We start from the raw sequence: 15,811 nt of genomic DNA, 5'->3' as shown, positions 1-15,811 counted from the left end.
GGCTTGATGTTATGGCAGCAGTAACAGGAAGAAAGAAATTAGCATTACTTCATTAAACAATTGTCATGTGGCAGGGTTTCCAGCATGGCCCATATCAGCCGGGATATATAAAGTTTGTATCATAGACTCCATGTAAACTCTGGAAGTCTGTTAAGCCAGGCGCCTGGAGTATTCAGAGCTCTGATTAATATTCCTCACCACTGTGCAGCCTAGAAATTGAAAACTTTAGGTGGCAGAGAAGAGTGGGGGATTATACCTGCGTGATTGGCTCCAAACTACAGCCATTGTTACAGCAGCTCTGTTGTAATTAGAGGGAGAAATTACTTTGGAAAAAAATAGGTTTGGAACAGCTGGCGACACATTCTCACATACTCAATCTAAGAAGTAAGCCTCCCAGCCGGCATGAGAAAGCACCTACTGCTCCCCACCATCATGCCCAGGTAGAGGGATGCAGCAGTAATTGCTGTCTTTGTTATGTGATCCAATGAAAGCTACTGTAGCGGAACTTGCACTAACCTATTAAGATGTCATACATGTAAAGATCTTTACATAGGTACTAATTTTCATCAGATTGAGAATACATTGGGATTGCAGGAAGTTCGGAGACATGTAGTTATTAGGGACTTATATAAAACTGACTTGGTCCTTGCCTTACAACAGAGAGCTAATTCCCCTACCACCATTGTGGCTGCGGCCATTAAATTTCTTAATTCTGCATTTCAGTTTAAGAATTACATGATCTTGTAGTAGAGAACAATTTCCAACTTAGTAGACATAATGAATGTATTTGGAAAGTAATCAGATTTTTTTTTCATTTTTTCACATTTTGTTGTTTCAGCCATATAACCAAGTCAAAATAAAAAATTTCCCTCATCAATCTACACTCAATAATTCATGATGACAAGGGTGACAATAACAATTATTGCAAATTCATTAAAAATGTAAAATCTTTTCATGTTTGAGACCTTATATAGACAGGTGCGTGCCTTTCCAAATCATATCCAGTCAACTGTAATGACCACAGGTAGACTCCAATCAAGGAAGGAAACATCTCAACATTTTTTTTCCTAGCATAAGGCTGCAACATTACAAAATTTAAAAAAGGTGAAGGGGTCTGAATACTTCCTGAATGCTCTGTAAAACCCTTTAGATCAGAGGGGCACATGGGGTGCAGATGACAAATAAAGATTGGAGAAAGCCAATCACACATTTCCCAGTGGTAAACAGTTATTTCACTTTCCCTTCTCACCTTGATGCCCACATAGTCTACAGGAATGATGGGTTTCTCCAGCGAGGGCAGGCTGTCCTCATCCAAAGGCTCTCCCACCATGACTTTGGTTGCCACATTGATAAAGTCTACGCCGATTGTTTTTGATACAAAAGGGAAAGAGCGTGACGCCCGCAGATTACACTCTATCACCTAAAAGGATACATGACACGAATGCTGTCATTGAAAAAAAAAATTCTTACAGTCTAATTAATATACACATTGACTAGGGCTAATCAACATACACACACTTTATTCTGTATGTTTGTGCACTGATAATGTGCATATCTACACAAATGGCTAAAATATACGTAACACACATTTTCTATATGTGTACTGTAGCTGGAACATCAAAACCAAAGCCAACATTGATCATAAAATCCCTGCACAAAGTGATTTCAATTTGTGAGTGAATTGCATTTGCTACAACCAGGTTTGAAAATGCTGATCTATCATTTAGTCGTACCCTGGGAAATATTACCTACCATGACATCATTGCCCTTAACCAGAAACTGAGTGTTAAAGGGCCCAGAAATTTCAAATGCTTGTGCAATTTTGCGGGTGGCAGCCTTAACCTGAGAGCAATGGAAAAAGAAAACAGAGACAATAACCATGAGGTCGTCTGTAACCTTTCCAACGGTATCTGTGTGTACATGTGTGATAGAGAAAAAGCATGTGCATCATTGTTTAACTGTACATAGCACATGAGTTAAAGAACTTGTTCCCTGTGAAATATAAAAATGTTAATCAAAAATTATAGTACAACTGATATGGTTTGAGTCATTATATAAATGGTGAGGATAACTTAACTGACCTTTTCTAGTGCCCCCTGGCTAATAGTTTGGGTTGGCAGCATTAGAGTGGCATCTCCTGAGTGTACCCCAGCGTCCTCCACATGCTCTGTTATGGCATGGACCAGAACCTGGACAGACATGAAATAATTACATCACACGTACAGTATCCATATATAGATTATAATGCTAATAAGCAACAGAAATCCCTACCCAGAGCAACTCAGCATTTACACCCTTACTCTGTTCTCTGATGAGAATTTCTCACACTTAGAGGCAGATGGTCCCCAGATTGCATGTGTTTATACATACAGTATGTCACTGTGCAAAATGGTATACAAAAATGCAGTGTCAAAATATGTTGAATCAGTCCAAAAACAGTGAGTGCTGCACTGTGCATTTGGGAGAAATAAATGAATTCATTCATTCAAAACCTGTTTGGGACAAAGGTCCTGTATATTTTGACAGAGCTGGTAAGTAACAATATGTGTGGATATGCAGTGTCAAAAGAATAACTTCCAACATTTCACCCACTGGAAAGGAGATTTGTATCACCAAGCTATTCTGCTAGTGTGTGTGTCTATAAATGAGCTGCCGTGTCATTAGTTCATTTAAACTGCTGCTAACCACTGCATTCATTAGCACTCTTCAGATAGAGTCTGTAATTAATACTTATTATCTCTGACTTTTCCACTCTCCCACATATATGCTTGCTCTCTCTCCCTCCCTCTCTCTCTCTCTCTCACAGACACACACACACACACACACACACACAAAGCCTGGCCAGGAATAATGAAGCCTGTTTGGTATTCAATGAATGGACAGCTTGTTAATGTGATACTGAAGATAAAGGAGGGGCCATATTCAGGGAAAGTAGGGAGAGAAAATCTGCCATACAACTGGATTGCCCACGTTCAAACTAACACCCTTGAAATGACTCCCACAGCCTAGACAATAGAAAAACAGACGGGGTATTCAGGACAAGTACCTCACTGGCTCTATCGTTTACAGCAACTTATAAGGCTAACGGCTATACAGTTATATAAGTTCCAGCTTATTGTTAAATAACTGTTAATGTAAAACTTGCATCTGTCTCAAGGGTCATGTTAGCATCAAATATTTAATAGTAAGTAAGCAAAACAGTTGTCTGTTAATACCAATACCATAAATATTCAGTATTTGACAGAATATTCTTCTTGTGCAACTTAAAACTGTACTAAATGCACTCACAGGCTTTTGAGAACTGAGATGTTTTACTCTTTCAATTATCAAATACTGAACCACTGTCTTATTGTTTTTTCATCAGAGGTTACAGAAAATGCAGAGAAGAAAAGAAATCAAATATTTCAAACAAATAACTTTCTGATATTTCAGTAACTCCATTCTAGTATTTTAGACTGGAGTTAGTTTTAATGTTCTATGAAACAAACTAGGTTGAACATAAGTGCAGCACAGTGCAGCAGGAGGATAAAAACAGGAAAAGCAAAAAAATCACAAAACTGTGGCGCATATCAATCATATGAAAACAGTTTGTTGAACAAGAGTCATTTGAATATGCCCTAAACTGATATAATGTAAAAAGAAAAAAATGATTTTGTGTCACCACTTTACTGCATTTTGGTTTTAATGTATTCCATTTTCCCCATCAGATCTGTCTGGGCTGTAATGTCTTTTCATTGAAGATGAATGAGATTACCTCCACTTTATTCATCTACTGGGCTCAATATCTTTCACACCTCTCCATTTAAACTGAAAAATAAAGGAGGACTGCATAATGCCAGACTACAGAGAAGAATAACAATGTTACTGTTTTAAATTAAAATATGATCAAACAAGGTGTCAATATACATAAAAGAGGGACTAACAGTATTGTTTTCCCGGCTGCTGCACTGTGCAAAACTATATTACATTATGTAAAGGATGTATACTGTATGGAACTTACACGTTGTATATTTATCCTGTATTACCAAATTAATGATTCTGCACCACCAGGGTGTCCTCATATACACATAATGGCAATACAATGCCTAAAGTCTGTATAGTGTAGTGTCTCACCTTGCCAGACTTGGCCACAGCATCCACTTCAACCTCCCTGGCCCCACGGATGAACTTGGTGATAACCACTGGGTGCTCCTGGAAAGAGGAAAGACAGCAGGAGGGTTATTCTGTCAATGACTGAAAAGTGAAATAACACACCATGAATAAGGTTGTTGCCTTTTATGACTGTAGGGCACTATGTGAGCTTTTAGTGAATGATTTTTTTTGTAATTTAGCTTTATAACGCCAGCACACAAAGAGTTGGCTATTTCTACATCTAGCAGTTACAGAGCAACGTTATTATTCATTATTCAAGCATGTTTCTAGCCACCTGGCGAATAGAGCTGCAAAATTCACCTTCTGTGCGCTCTACCAACTCCTAAAGGTAGATCTGGATCTGTAGCTGCTCTGTAAAGTGTTCTTTGTCTGTAGTTCCTGTAGTTTTTTTCTGCTTAGATCCAAGCAAATGCATCAAAAACCTATCGTTGTGGTCTGATCTGAGCTCACCCAAACCCTGCACACTATGCTGACTTCCAGCTGGACTTCTTGACCTCATCTTGAGCCATGGCTCCACACCACAAATGTGCATGTCACTCTGCAAGCTAAAGGACGTGGCAGTCTACCGCCTCTCCCCCTCAACCAAAGCGAGAGAGGTCTAAGTAAGGAGCGGTTAGGTAAAACAAAACACTAGGTCCCTCATCTCATATCTCAGTGATGAAAGGAGTGCTGATGAAACACAAACTATGACCTTTTCATGGACTTGGTGCAACCCTGTGTAGTAACATCTGAAATGACGCATACTGTATGTTCTGGTATTCTCTGAACCTTCCACAACCACGGCATTACCTGGAGTGACATATGCAACTCAAAGTGCAATAAAGGGGGCTGATGAAGGTGTAGTTCCTGAGCAAAAATGTCAAGGATATTAATAGTCAGGGGCTTTTTGTTGATTGTACTTTTCTCTTTACTTGACTTACACTTTTCAACCATAGATACTTAAATTGATTATTACTTTGATTGATTATCGCTCACATTTGTTAAATGCTTTAAAACTGCCAACTAATTATTTCACTGCTTGATTTAAGTGGGGATTTTGGTAATAGACACTTAATGTGATATTTTCTATATCTATATATATATATATCTTTCTATATATATATATTATTTCAGGATTTATTTCATAGGCATATTCATTTGTTTATTTAATATTGACTTGGATGGCATTCCATATGCAGAGCCAACAAAAACAAAAAAATAAAAATAAAAATGTGTCACTGCTCATATGCCTACAGATTTCACCGTGAGCATATGTTTTAAGAGTTAAGTGTAATACAAGAATATTTTGTTACTTAGTTTAAACCTGTTAAACCACTCACAGGTTTGTTTTGGTGATCTGACGGTGTGATAAGTGCATGTGTGTGCATGCATCTAGCCCCAGGTAGGAGCCCTTGGAGGGGCCAGCTGTCCCCAAGCCACCTGGGTGCTCACTGAGGTAGAGATGGGCACACAATACTAGCCAACAGACACGCCAGCTGGTAGTAGTAGTTAATTGAAAGCAGAGGGAAAACACGAAAAAGAGAGTCTGAGCGTGTGTGTATGTGTCTCTTAACATGCTATTTCAATATAAGCCAAGACAAGTGATAAATGAAAGGTAAAGGTGAATATTTCTCTCACACATGTAGAGGCATGTTCACACTGATCTCACCTGGGACACCTGGGTGGCCTCCTCCAAGAAACGTTTCATTTCCTCTTCTCCGTACACAACATTCATTGCAGAGCCACTGGCAGGAGAGGGAGAGAGAGAAAGAGCATGAGGGAGAGAAAACACAAGGCCACGGGAGAGGAAGAGAGGCAAGCAAACAGGAGAACAAGCAAGCTTCTAATGATTGTTCAAAACACTCATTATCTCTCCGTTGCATCACTACCACCATCGGGAACAAGGTCTTGAAACTGTCAAAATAAAGCGCCAGAAAGAGAGGAAGAGAGGGAAAGGGAGAAGAACAGCTATTTAGGTCGAAAAGCACTCCAGGCTCTTGAAAACCAGTTCAGAACTTCGTCATTAAAAAACAACAGATTTAGGCTAGTTTTTTTTTTTTTTTTTTTGTGGTTGTTGTTTTTGATTTTAGACTGCTAGCTAGGCTATCTTCCTGTTTGAAAAGGAAGGGTTGAGAGAAACAGGACAGAGAAAGGCCACAGGCTTGGGTCAGAGCTTTGTTTCTTAGCTGTCTGTAGCTCAGAGGCAGAAGTATGTCCAACCCCCAAATGAATGCTGACCCTTCATCTGAACACCAGCTATACAAGATTCATATGCATTTACATATATATATGTATATCCATCTAGTTCCTGCATCTGAATTTTCAATAATCCATTTATCTATTCCATTTAGAGGAAATATTAAGACTCTTCATTTGAGCACTCTTCATTTGAGAGTAAAAACAAAGATTATATTCTGTCCTTGAAAATGAGTAAGCACTCTATGGAGACTCTTTTAAAGAATAAAATTAGTATCCAAAAATATGTTTTTCTGTTGATAAGTCCAGCTTATACTGCTGCTGCAGATAGCTGTAGCAGTAATATCAGCAATATTAGTGGCAGTGATGATTGTATTTGTAACAGAGGTACTCAGTTTATCTTTTCTTGTTTGCCAGGGAACGGTCAAATCTATGTTTTTATTGGATACTGAAAATATCTGTGATTTCACTTGATTTAACAGTGAAAGTGGTGACACTGCAGTCTCAAAGAAGATTGACAACCTGCTCCTTCACTGCAGACTGTTAAGATGGGACAAAACTTGAAGAAATTGATGTGAAATTGTCCTAATGCGAGTCAAACACTGGATCTAAAATAAAATGAGCAGGGATTCAAAAGTTGTGTTAGGGGGTTTTTTTTGTGGCACAACAAATTTATGGTCAGTTAGTCAATTAGCTCGCATTATTGTTGTTTTGGTATAACAGAGAATGGCAACTGCCTTAACCCTCACTCAATGGCAAAAAGTATTTTCAAGGCAAATGGCTATGGAGCACACATTTCATGGCAAGAATTACTTTCAGTCATTGTGTCTGTCTGTCTGAGCAAATAGTTTTTAGAGGCTGAGTCATCTAACAGATTTGCTTACCACAACATCCTAATTCGTTTTTTTCATCCCCAAATTCAATATATTAGACAATATAAAAAACCAAGGGACTGCAATAATTTAACTTGATGGATTTTTATATAATTGAGTAAGGTTATTTTCATGCTTGTGTTTATTACTTGGGTCTGATTAGATACACCACTTGCCCACACACACATGCTCTCACACAGACAGAAATTCCTAAGAACTACCGTGCATTTGCATTTCACTCTGTCTCACTAGCACTGGCATTTGCAGCATTTGTAAACATTGTGGAAATGAGACAGTTTTACTATGGATTGCCATTCTGGGAGCCATTTTACTTGTTAAAAAGTCACTTGGACAAAATAATTAAACTATTGTCTGGTTTGAAACCTGTCTAATTGCTTGTGCACGTCACAGCTGTTGCTTTTTCACAGCAATTATACCTCTGAGTAAAATGTTTTCATAACCAGAGATGAGCAATGATGGACTTTCATGTGTAAATAAGATACAGGTTATATGAATTTTAGTTTAGAAGTTATTACATGAATTTGTTTTTGACTAAATAGTTCAAACTGGGGTGTGTGTGTGTGTGTGTGTGTTTGTTTTATGTTTGTGTGTGTGCATTTTACTGTTAGAAAAATATGGTGTATGAATCTGACGAGGAAGAGAGTCTTTGGTGTGTAAATGTGTGAGTTTGTGCATATGCACTGGGGCTGGGAAGAACATTCAAAAACCATTACCAAGTATGTCAAAGGGGAAGAGTGAAAATGCTTTGGGGATGAGAAAGATTAGACAGAGTTCACCCTATACCAGTGCTTGAGTGGAGTGGAGTGGAGTGGAGAGGAGAGGTAAAGAGAGGAGAGGATCTTCATTTTCAACAGTATCCAGCATAAGTCAGAATAAACAAATAAATAGGAAATTGTGAATATCAGTGAACTCTATATTAGTAATGGTAAGATTATGACTACTTCAATATCCAGTGGAAATTTTAAATACTGTTAGATATACCTGTTGAATTAAATTACTTTGCTATTTTGTCATTTTAAATGTGACCTAGTGCCCAACACTCAGGATTTCCCACAGTGCTTAATAAGTACAGATTACCTTTTAAAACAACATCATAACTTGCATGTAAAATCATAAAAGGTCCAAAACTTGATTGTACATAGGTTTATTCTCAGTGATACCAAACCGCTGCTAAATACAGGGTCTCATCACGACATCTGCTGGACAAACGTGTCACTGCATGACTGAGGGAGCACATGGCTGAGTCAAATTCATTAATCATTACAACTAAAACTTAGCAGCAAGTTAAGAATTAGCTATTTAAAAAGTCTATGGATTTTTTTTTTCTCTTCATGCCTCTGCCAACAAAAACTGTGCTTATTAAACATACTTCATTGATTAAATGTTTGATACGAGAAAACTATTCTCTTTAGATTTGGATTAGTTTATATTACTTCTTCAGACAAAAAAACAGAAAATGTATTTGTTATTTTAAATTTTACGATTTTACGGTGGGTCAGCTTCTATGTTCATGATTAGATTGAGCTGATGTGATAATCTTAATTTATTTTGCACTTCAGTGTAAGGGGTTAGGTGTTGGTGAGGTAATACTAAGCAATGGCTACTACTGTATGCTGGGTGACGTGTTGAAATTTACCTGAGAACATAGGAGGGGCGGAGAAGACAGGGATAGCCGACCTGGTTGGCAAACGCAAAGGCATCTTCCTGTGAAAGGCGAGCAAAGCACAACAAATGTTAGAGAGAAAGTATGTCATATAATAACAGTAATGCCAGTAAATATGGTGGGACAAACTTTAAAACCCCATGTAAACACATATACAGAGTTTTGAGGGGTTAACCATCAAGGTAAGTTATGTACTATGGCTAAACAATATGAATTTTTGGGGTAATAGCTATAGCTGTGGTCTTAGACACCCATATGCACATTTGACTGATCAAATACAGAGAAGATATTGTATTCTAATGAACACAATGGCAACAGAAAGAGTCTGTAATTTAACCAAAAGTAATTTTTAAAAAGGAGGGTTTTTTTAATGGTTTCAAATAAGACACTGTATTTTGAATTTGTATTTGAATCTTTATGTAACTCTTAAAGAATTCCTATTATGTTAAATAGTTGTATGATTAAAGCCACTTGAGACAGAAAATGAAGTATCGATATCAAATCAAGGGAATGTGATTGCGCTCGCTCATCCTTTTAGTAACAAGCCTCTCATACAATTACCTCCATTTTAACCATTCTCAATTCAACCACACACATTTTAAAAGGCATCAAGAATGAAAGGTGTACTCCCACATCAGCAAAAAACATAACAACTATAAAGAGTAAAAGGGAAAATATGAGTGCTCCAACAGTCAGTAAGTGGAGCTTTAGTTCATCTCCCTTTTGATTTTGTTTTCTTCCATTCAGTTCACATGAAGAATAAGAGACAAAAGAATAGGAGTAGTAGAAGAAGTCTAGCAGTGAGAGAAATGCTGTATGTCCTCCTCCTCCACATCATCATCATTATCATCATCGCTCTTTCTCTCTTCTCCGTCTCACTGCAGGACTAGCTTTTTCTCTCTCCATCATTACCCACTGCTCACTCACCAGGTGGAGTGCCATTTACAAACAGAAAACAGTTCTCCAGAGACACAAGAAGCATCTCCCCACGGCTCCTATGAGTTATTCCAGCCCAATAAAAACAAACTGTTTCTTCAAGATCGGCGGGGAAATCAGAGATGTCGGTGGACTCTGGAGAGACAAAGAACTTTATCTGTGTGTGTGCCAGCTAATCGCTCCTCAGTGGTAACTGAATACATGAGCAACAGTAATGGGGAGAGACATATTTCAGCATTGACTGCAGGCACATTTCAGCGCTCCACATGTTCCACAAAGGGGTTTGCCATCACTTCATTCTGTTGTAGCCGGGAGCAAGTTGAAAGGGCCAAACACAAAGTGGTGTACAGTGAAGTCTACAAGGAAGTTCTAAAGATGATAAGTAAAGTTTGTCTGTAGGAAAACGTGTGATGTAGCACTGTAAAATAATCTCATTTGTGTTTGGTGCATGTGTTAAGATGTCAAAAGCAAAGCAAAAGTAATTTCTGTAAACATTGATAAACAAGGAAAGAAGCAACCAATATATACATCAGGAAGCTCTGTCCGTTATGTGAAAAACCTTGATGATGACACTTAGAGGAGATGGTTTGGTATTAATGGCAGTTCTGGTGATATTTGTAACAAAGTTTGACTGAAAACAAAGTCTGAGGGTAGAAAAATCCTTATTTCTTCCTCCATAGGTATAAAATGTCTTCAAAACTCTGATTTCCTTGAGTTCCTTAAGTTTTTACAATGCAGCATGGCTTTGTATAGATTTCAATGTAAAATGCTAATACTGATACAAAACGACATTAGAATAGAATAGAACATAACTATACTGACGGGAATCTTTTAAAAGGGTTAAATTTAACTGAACTTTGTCAAATTAGCTGTGTTTAACACTTTCAGATAATTACTGTCTCCTCATTTACTTTTACCTAGGGAACTCATCCTGTTACTGTTTGTAGCTAAAGGACAGCCTGCACAAACACAGGAGTGGTCTGTACCTTGTTTGGAGACCCATTTACAAGGATTTTCTTAGCATATTGACACAGTACATATCACAAAATATCCTGCTACAATGTATTTTTGCCCTTATTATCCATTATTTATGTGTTTCCTCTCACCAGAGAACTAAGGGCCCTCCATGGGGCTTGGGCCACTCCGAGGTCATCTAGGACACTGGAGAAGATAGAGCGCTCCTCAGCCCGGTCAATCTGCAGGGGGTTTGTCCCGAGAATCTTCACTCCGCTCAGGTGCAACGGGACGGCCAGATTGTTGGGGATCTGGCCTCCCACTGACACAATGCTGCCAGAGCAACCCTGGAGAAGAGAGGAGAGGGGAGGATGGAAAAAATAGGAGATGCAAGATAAAAAGAGGGCAAACAGCAGGTAGAACAGGGGAACAAGACGAGGAAGAAGAGGAAAAGATTGGAGAAGGGGAGATACTCTGTCAAGTCTTGGACCTCCTACCACAGGCCTATCAGCTAAGATTTACAGTCTGAAACCTGAGACCACTTCAAATTATTCTAGCCAATGATCACACAGTGAAAATATGAGACAAACAAAAACAGTTGATCTCAGTTGTGCCGTAGGTTTAGTTATCACCAGGGGTGGTGTATATGTGTGTGCGTGAACAAATGTGTATGATCCTTTTAATAACAGCATGCAGCTCCTTTTCCTGTCTAGCTGATCCAGGGGGATGCTGTTTCCATGGCAATGCCAGGTTGTATCTCTTCATTATTCATGGACCTGCTCCATTCCTGTCCAGAGTTTATCTCCGTGCTCTAATGCTGTATTTATCACACACACATACAAAGAACAAGGGGACTGTAGCTGTGAGAGAGGGATTGATGGTAATGCAATCCCCCTGAACAAATAAACACTTAATCACACTCTGATCCCATCACAACTTTAACAGGATTACAATTCCTCTGCAAGGGAAAGTCAATGGACATTAGTACGCAAAGACACAATACAAATATACATACAATACAGAGATGCAAATAAACATATGTTCTGCAAAAAAAAATATGAGGGAAATAGTCATTATTAATGCCCTTGAACATGTTTTGTAACCTTGAGGGTTGCCTTGGTTTAACACATACCACAGAGGAGCACTGAGCAGTAAGGTGGAAATGATGTATCATTATGGCATACCATATCAAATGTAGTTATGTGTGAAATCACGTTATTCAGAATTAGGTTCAATATATGGAAATCATGGTATCCTGATGTCAAGTTTACAATAATACCTGCAGTTGGTCACTTGGTCAGAAATTTGACCTTCCACTTGCATTATCATAAATTTAGAAGAGCAAACTGAGTATTGTGATGCTGTATTACTGTATGTCTCTCCATGATGCCAGGAGATAATCAACCTCAGGACCTTGAATACTAACTCTCAAATAATTATTCTTGGAAAATTATACATTACAGAAGACATTTCCATAGTTTCTTTAAATAAAATCAACTTTTTTCAAAAAAACTATGTCACCTTAAGTGACCCAAAAGCTTCACAGCAATGTAGAACACATGAACTATGTGTGTTACAGAAAGATCATTAAGGATTGAAAAGCCAGAAAAAATCCTCACACCTGTAACTACAGAGACCAAAGCTCTTAAATCTTGGATGAGCCTATAGTGCTGCATAATATATGTCCCAATTAGGACCCATTCAGAGTTTTCCCAGTTTGTCTTAGACAGACAGAAGGGCTTTCTTTGGCTGCTTTTAATGGCTGAGACCAATCTAGAAGGTAAGGCAAAAAAGCTGAAAGCTTTACCATTTTCTGAATTTACATTCAAGTTTATATATAAATATGTGATAGATTATAGGAAAAGCCCAATGATTTGAGCCACGATACAGTATGTGGGTGTAGAACATAGTTACAGTGTCTTAGGTTTCTGTGGACAGTTGATGAATTCTTCATCAACCAATGCAAGTTTTTTTCCATGACAAAAAGGAAGAGGAAACTCTAAATTTGTAGATTTTGTTTGAACTTTGTCAAATGATAAAAAAAAATGTTTGCACGTGTGTCCTAACCTCTTGCTGGGTGATGTCCAGGATGCGTTCCAGGGTCAGCTCTTCGAAATAAAGGCGATCACACTCGTCAAAGTCAGTGCTGACTGTCTCAGGGTTGTGGTTCACCACCACTGTCTTCTTGCCCATCTGTCTCAAGGCTCTGATGCTAGACACTGCACACCAGTCAAACTCAACACTGCTCCCTGGAGGATCACACCACTGATTAATTTAAGTACTTTGGACATCACAAATTCAATGATAATGATTCATTAATTTCTAACTTGGCATGCCACATTAAATCACATTTCTTATTAACCATATCTTTTCCTGGAAAATATTACTGGATTAGAGCAGATGAACAAACCCTTCCTAGAAGTATTAAAGCCACTTTGTGAAGCGTATTTAAACTTCTCTGTTGGATTATGTTGTGTGCTTACTAGGCCAAAAAAAACTGTAAGATTTAATTCTATTGAAATATAAAACAAGCTAATTCACAATTGCAAAATTGAAACATGTAAAAATTATATGAAAGCTTATTTGTTGTACTCACCAATATGGTAAGGCCCACAACCAAGAACCATAATTCCCTGGTCTTTAAAGTCCAGATCATGCTCCTGATTAAATAAATAAATTAACAAAACCATTGTTCATAATGTACTCTTAAAGATGTCAATAATTCTTTAGCACAGATGTTTTTCCATGACAAATTAAAATGTTGAAATTATTTTTATACACTGTATTTTCAGTGCAATTCATACGGTACATAAATGCACAATAATGATAGCTCTCTAACAAGTATATTTTTTTCTGTCAGCAGGGACTACATACCTGACCATGATAAGTACAATACAGGTAGTTGGTCATAGCTGGGTACTCTGCTGCCAGGGTGTCAATCTGAGAGGAGGGATCAGAGAAAACAGACGTTAAAATGGGTAATTCTCTCACATGTAAAAGAATCTTTTATCTGCCACACCTCGCAAAGTAACAATAATAAAATGGATGTGTGGAAAGGCAGTTTCACCCTAAAGCCCCTAAAGCCCCTACATATTTTCATACCCCTTTCATTTACGTTTGTGGCCAACTGAAACTAATATGTGTGAGTGTGTGACTGTGTGTGTACTGATCAAGCAAGATCAGTGCTCGGAGTGGACTGAGTGCGTCATATCTAGTGGAATCTCTTTCTGTCTGACCAATGCTTTTCTCCCACTCCCTCCAAGCTCCAAGAAAGAGCCCTGTGACACTCACCTGTTTGACCCAGGGTCTGATACTTTGAGTGAGCCTCAGTTCTCTGGCTACTCTCTCACTGGAGCCCAGAATCTGACCAACCTGCCGGTCTGAAAAACCATCCTGCTTGGCCTTAAGCAGCAGCCCCCTGGGTACTGTGCCACTGCAGGAAATAAATGAAATGATAAGTAATGTAACTAATGTGACACTTTGGTGAAGGTTTCTTTAATAAAGGTTTTCTCAGTATTTGACTCTGAATTTAGACATTACGATCACTGCCAAAAATATTTCACACCGTTTGCACTGGAGCAACAATTCTCTTGCAGTTTTGTGCTATATTGCATTCTTTATGCCAAAAGAAAGTGCCAGATTTACTGTTAGATTAATTCTGTTACAGAATGTCAGTCTGTCTGTCACTTAAGCTTAAAAATTTAATTCACAACATGCCTGATTTATGTCAGGAATGTATGAATAGAAAGATGTGCAGTGAGGTAGACGAAAAGAAAAACAACTGTGTTTATTTTTTAATCTTTTTTTTTGTCTGTGGCCCCTGTCATATATCGGTGTATTTTCAAGTACACTGAACTTAGAAGGTCAATCCTGCAAGTGGGTCATGACTGGCTTGCCTACCCAGCAGTGTAGACAGCAGGGAAAAACCCACCTCAGAGCGATCAATAATGATATCAACAAACAAGGCGCAGAGGTGCCAGGGCACCAGGCTGGCAAGCGCAACCATTTAAAAACCATTTTAATCAATAAAACTTTAATGTGAGCTGTGAGGTTAAACAGAAATATTGTAGCAAAAATAAAGTTTAGTATCAAGAGCAGCAGGAACAATTTATTTAAAAAAAAACATGACCGTGCTTCAGACTTAACACCAAAGTGTATATACAGTCTAAAATGCTTACTCTTACTCTTTTTTTTAAGATGAATCAGAATAGTGCTTATATTAAGTGAAGACATTAAAATTTGGAAAAGTATGTCTGTTTGCTCTTGTTCAAGGAGGACCATTATCAATTAAACCACTGTACATTGAGCACTGAAATTTGTCCAAAATGTGCTTGTTTACATGTGGTATTAATATTTTCTGGCAAGCTAGCCAACAATACATCCAAAAGTCATCTGGGTTTTGCTTAGAGTAAGGAAAGTGAAAAGCTGGCAATATTACAGGCAAGATGGTACAGTCACTGTATGAATGCTCAGTCATAAAGTATGTCTATTAAAATACATTATATTAATATTATTATTAATATATTATATATATTATTCCATGTTAAAGATATGAGATACAGTGTGTAAATGTGACAGCTATGGAGTTTGGAGGCTCTTTTGACAGAGTTTGTCACAGTTTTGTAACTGTCTCCCCTTGATTTCTGTTTTTGTGCCAAGTAAAACTAAACACATGAATACATAGTAATAAACTAATATTGATCTTCTCATCTAACTCCTTCTAAGAAAGCAGCCAGCATTATTTCCCATAATGCCATTGCTAGAGACAATAGGAAGGAATTCCTATTTTTGGTAAACCGCAACTTGTTCTCCCTCCCCATTATCTGAATTATTTATGACCTTGTAGCATAACAATATTGGAAATGTCAAGTGTGTTTTAACTCCCACTGCACATGGCTAGGCTGAGAAATAAAAAACAATGAAGGGAGAGAGCAGCAAGAATTCTGAGTCAGAATCACAAGAAAAAAAGAAATTTGATCTGAGAGCTTGGTTGTCTTGTGTACAATTATCCTGTCTGGAAAAGCAGTTTTACAGCGAG

At 38.0% G+C, this 15,811-nt stretch overlaps 1 protein-coding gene across 2 annotated transcripts in view; it reads right to left on the bottom strand.

The window, feature by feature from the left end:
• cps1 (carbamoyl-phosphate synthase 1, mitochondrial) overlaps positions 1-15,811 on the bottom strand; it is a 43,822-nt gene that overhangs the window by 11,570 nt on the left and 16,441 nt on the right. For both annotated transcript variants that reach the window (XM_018690472.2, XM_018690471.2), the window contains 11 exons: positions 14,065-14,206; positions 13,648-13,713; positions 13,370-13,433; positions 12,841-13,022; positions 10,926-11,120; positions 8,857-8,924; positions 5,801-5,876; positions 4,114-4,191; positions 2,082-2,189; positions 1,753-1,842; positions 1,250-1,420 (listed from right to left, as the gene is read on the bottom strand). In XM_018690472.2, coding sequence (XP_018545988.1) covers positions 1,250-1,420; positions 1,753-1,842; positions 2,082-2,189; positions 4,114-4,191; positions 5,801-5,876; positions 8,857-8,924; positions 10,926-11,120; positions 12,841-13,022; positions 13,370-13,433; positions 13,648-13,713; positions 14,065-14,206 — 1,240 coding nt within the window. The remainder of the gene's footprint in view (positions 1-1,249; positions 1,421-1,752; positions 1,843-2,081; positions 2,190-4,113; positions 4,192-5,800; positions 5,877-8,856; positions 8,925-10,925; positions 11,121-12,840; positions 13,023-13,369; positions 13,434-13,647; positions 13,714-14,064; positions 14,207-15,811) is intronic.

Source organism: Lates calcarifer, linkage group LG1 (genome assembly GCF_001640805.2).
Source record: "Lates calcarifer isolate ASB-BC8 linkage group LG1, TLL_Latcal_v3, whole genome shotgun sequence".
Taxonomy (NCBI): Eukaryota; Metazoa; Chordata; class Actinopteri; family Centropomidae; genus Lates; species Lates calcarifer.
Note: the sequence above shows the minus strand (reverse complement) of the source record. Positions and strands in the feature narration are given on the sequence as shown.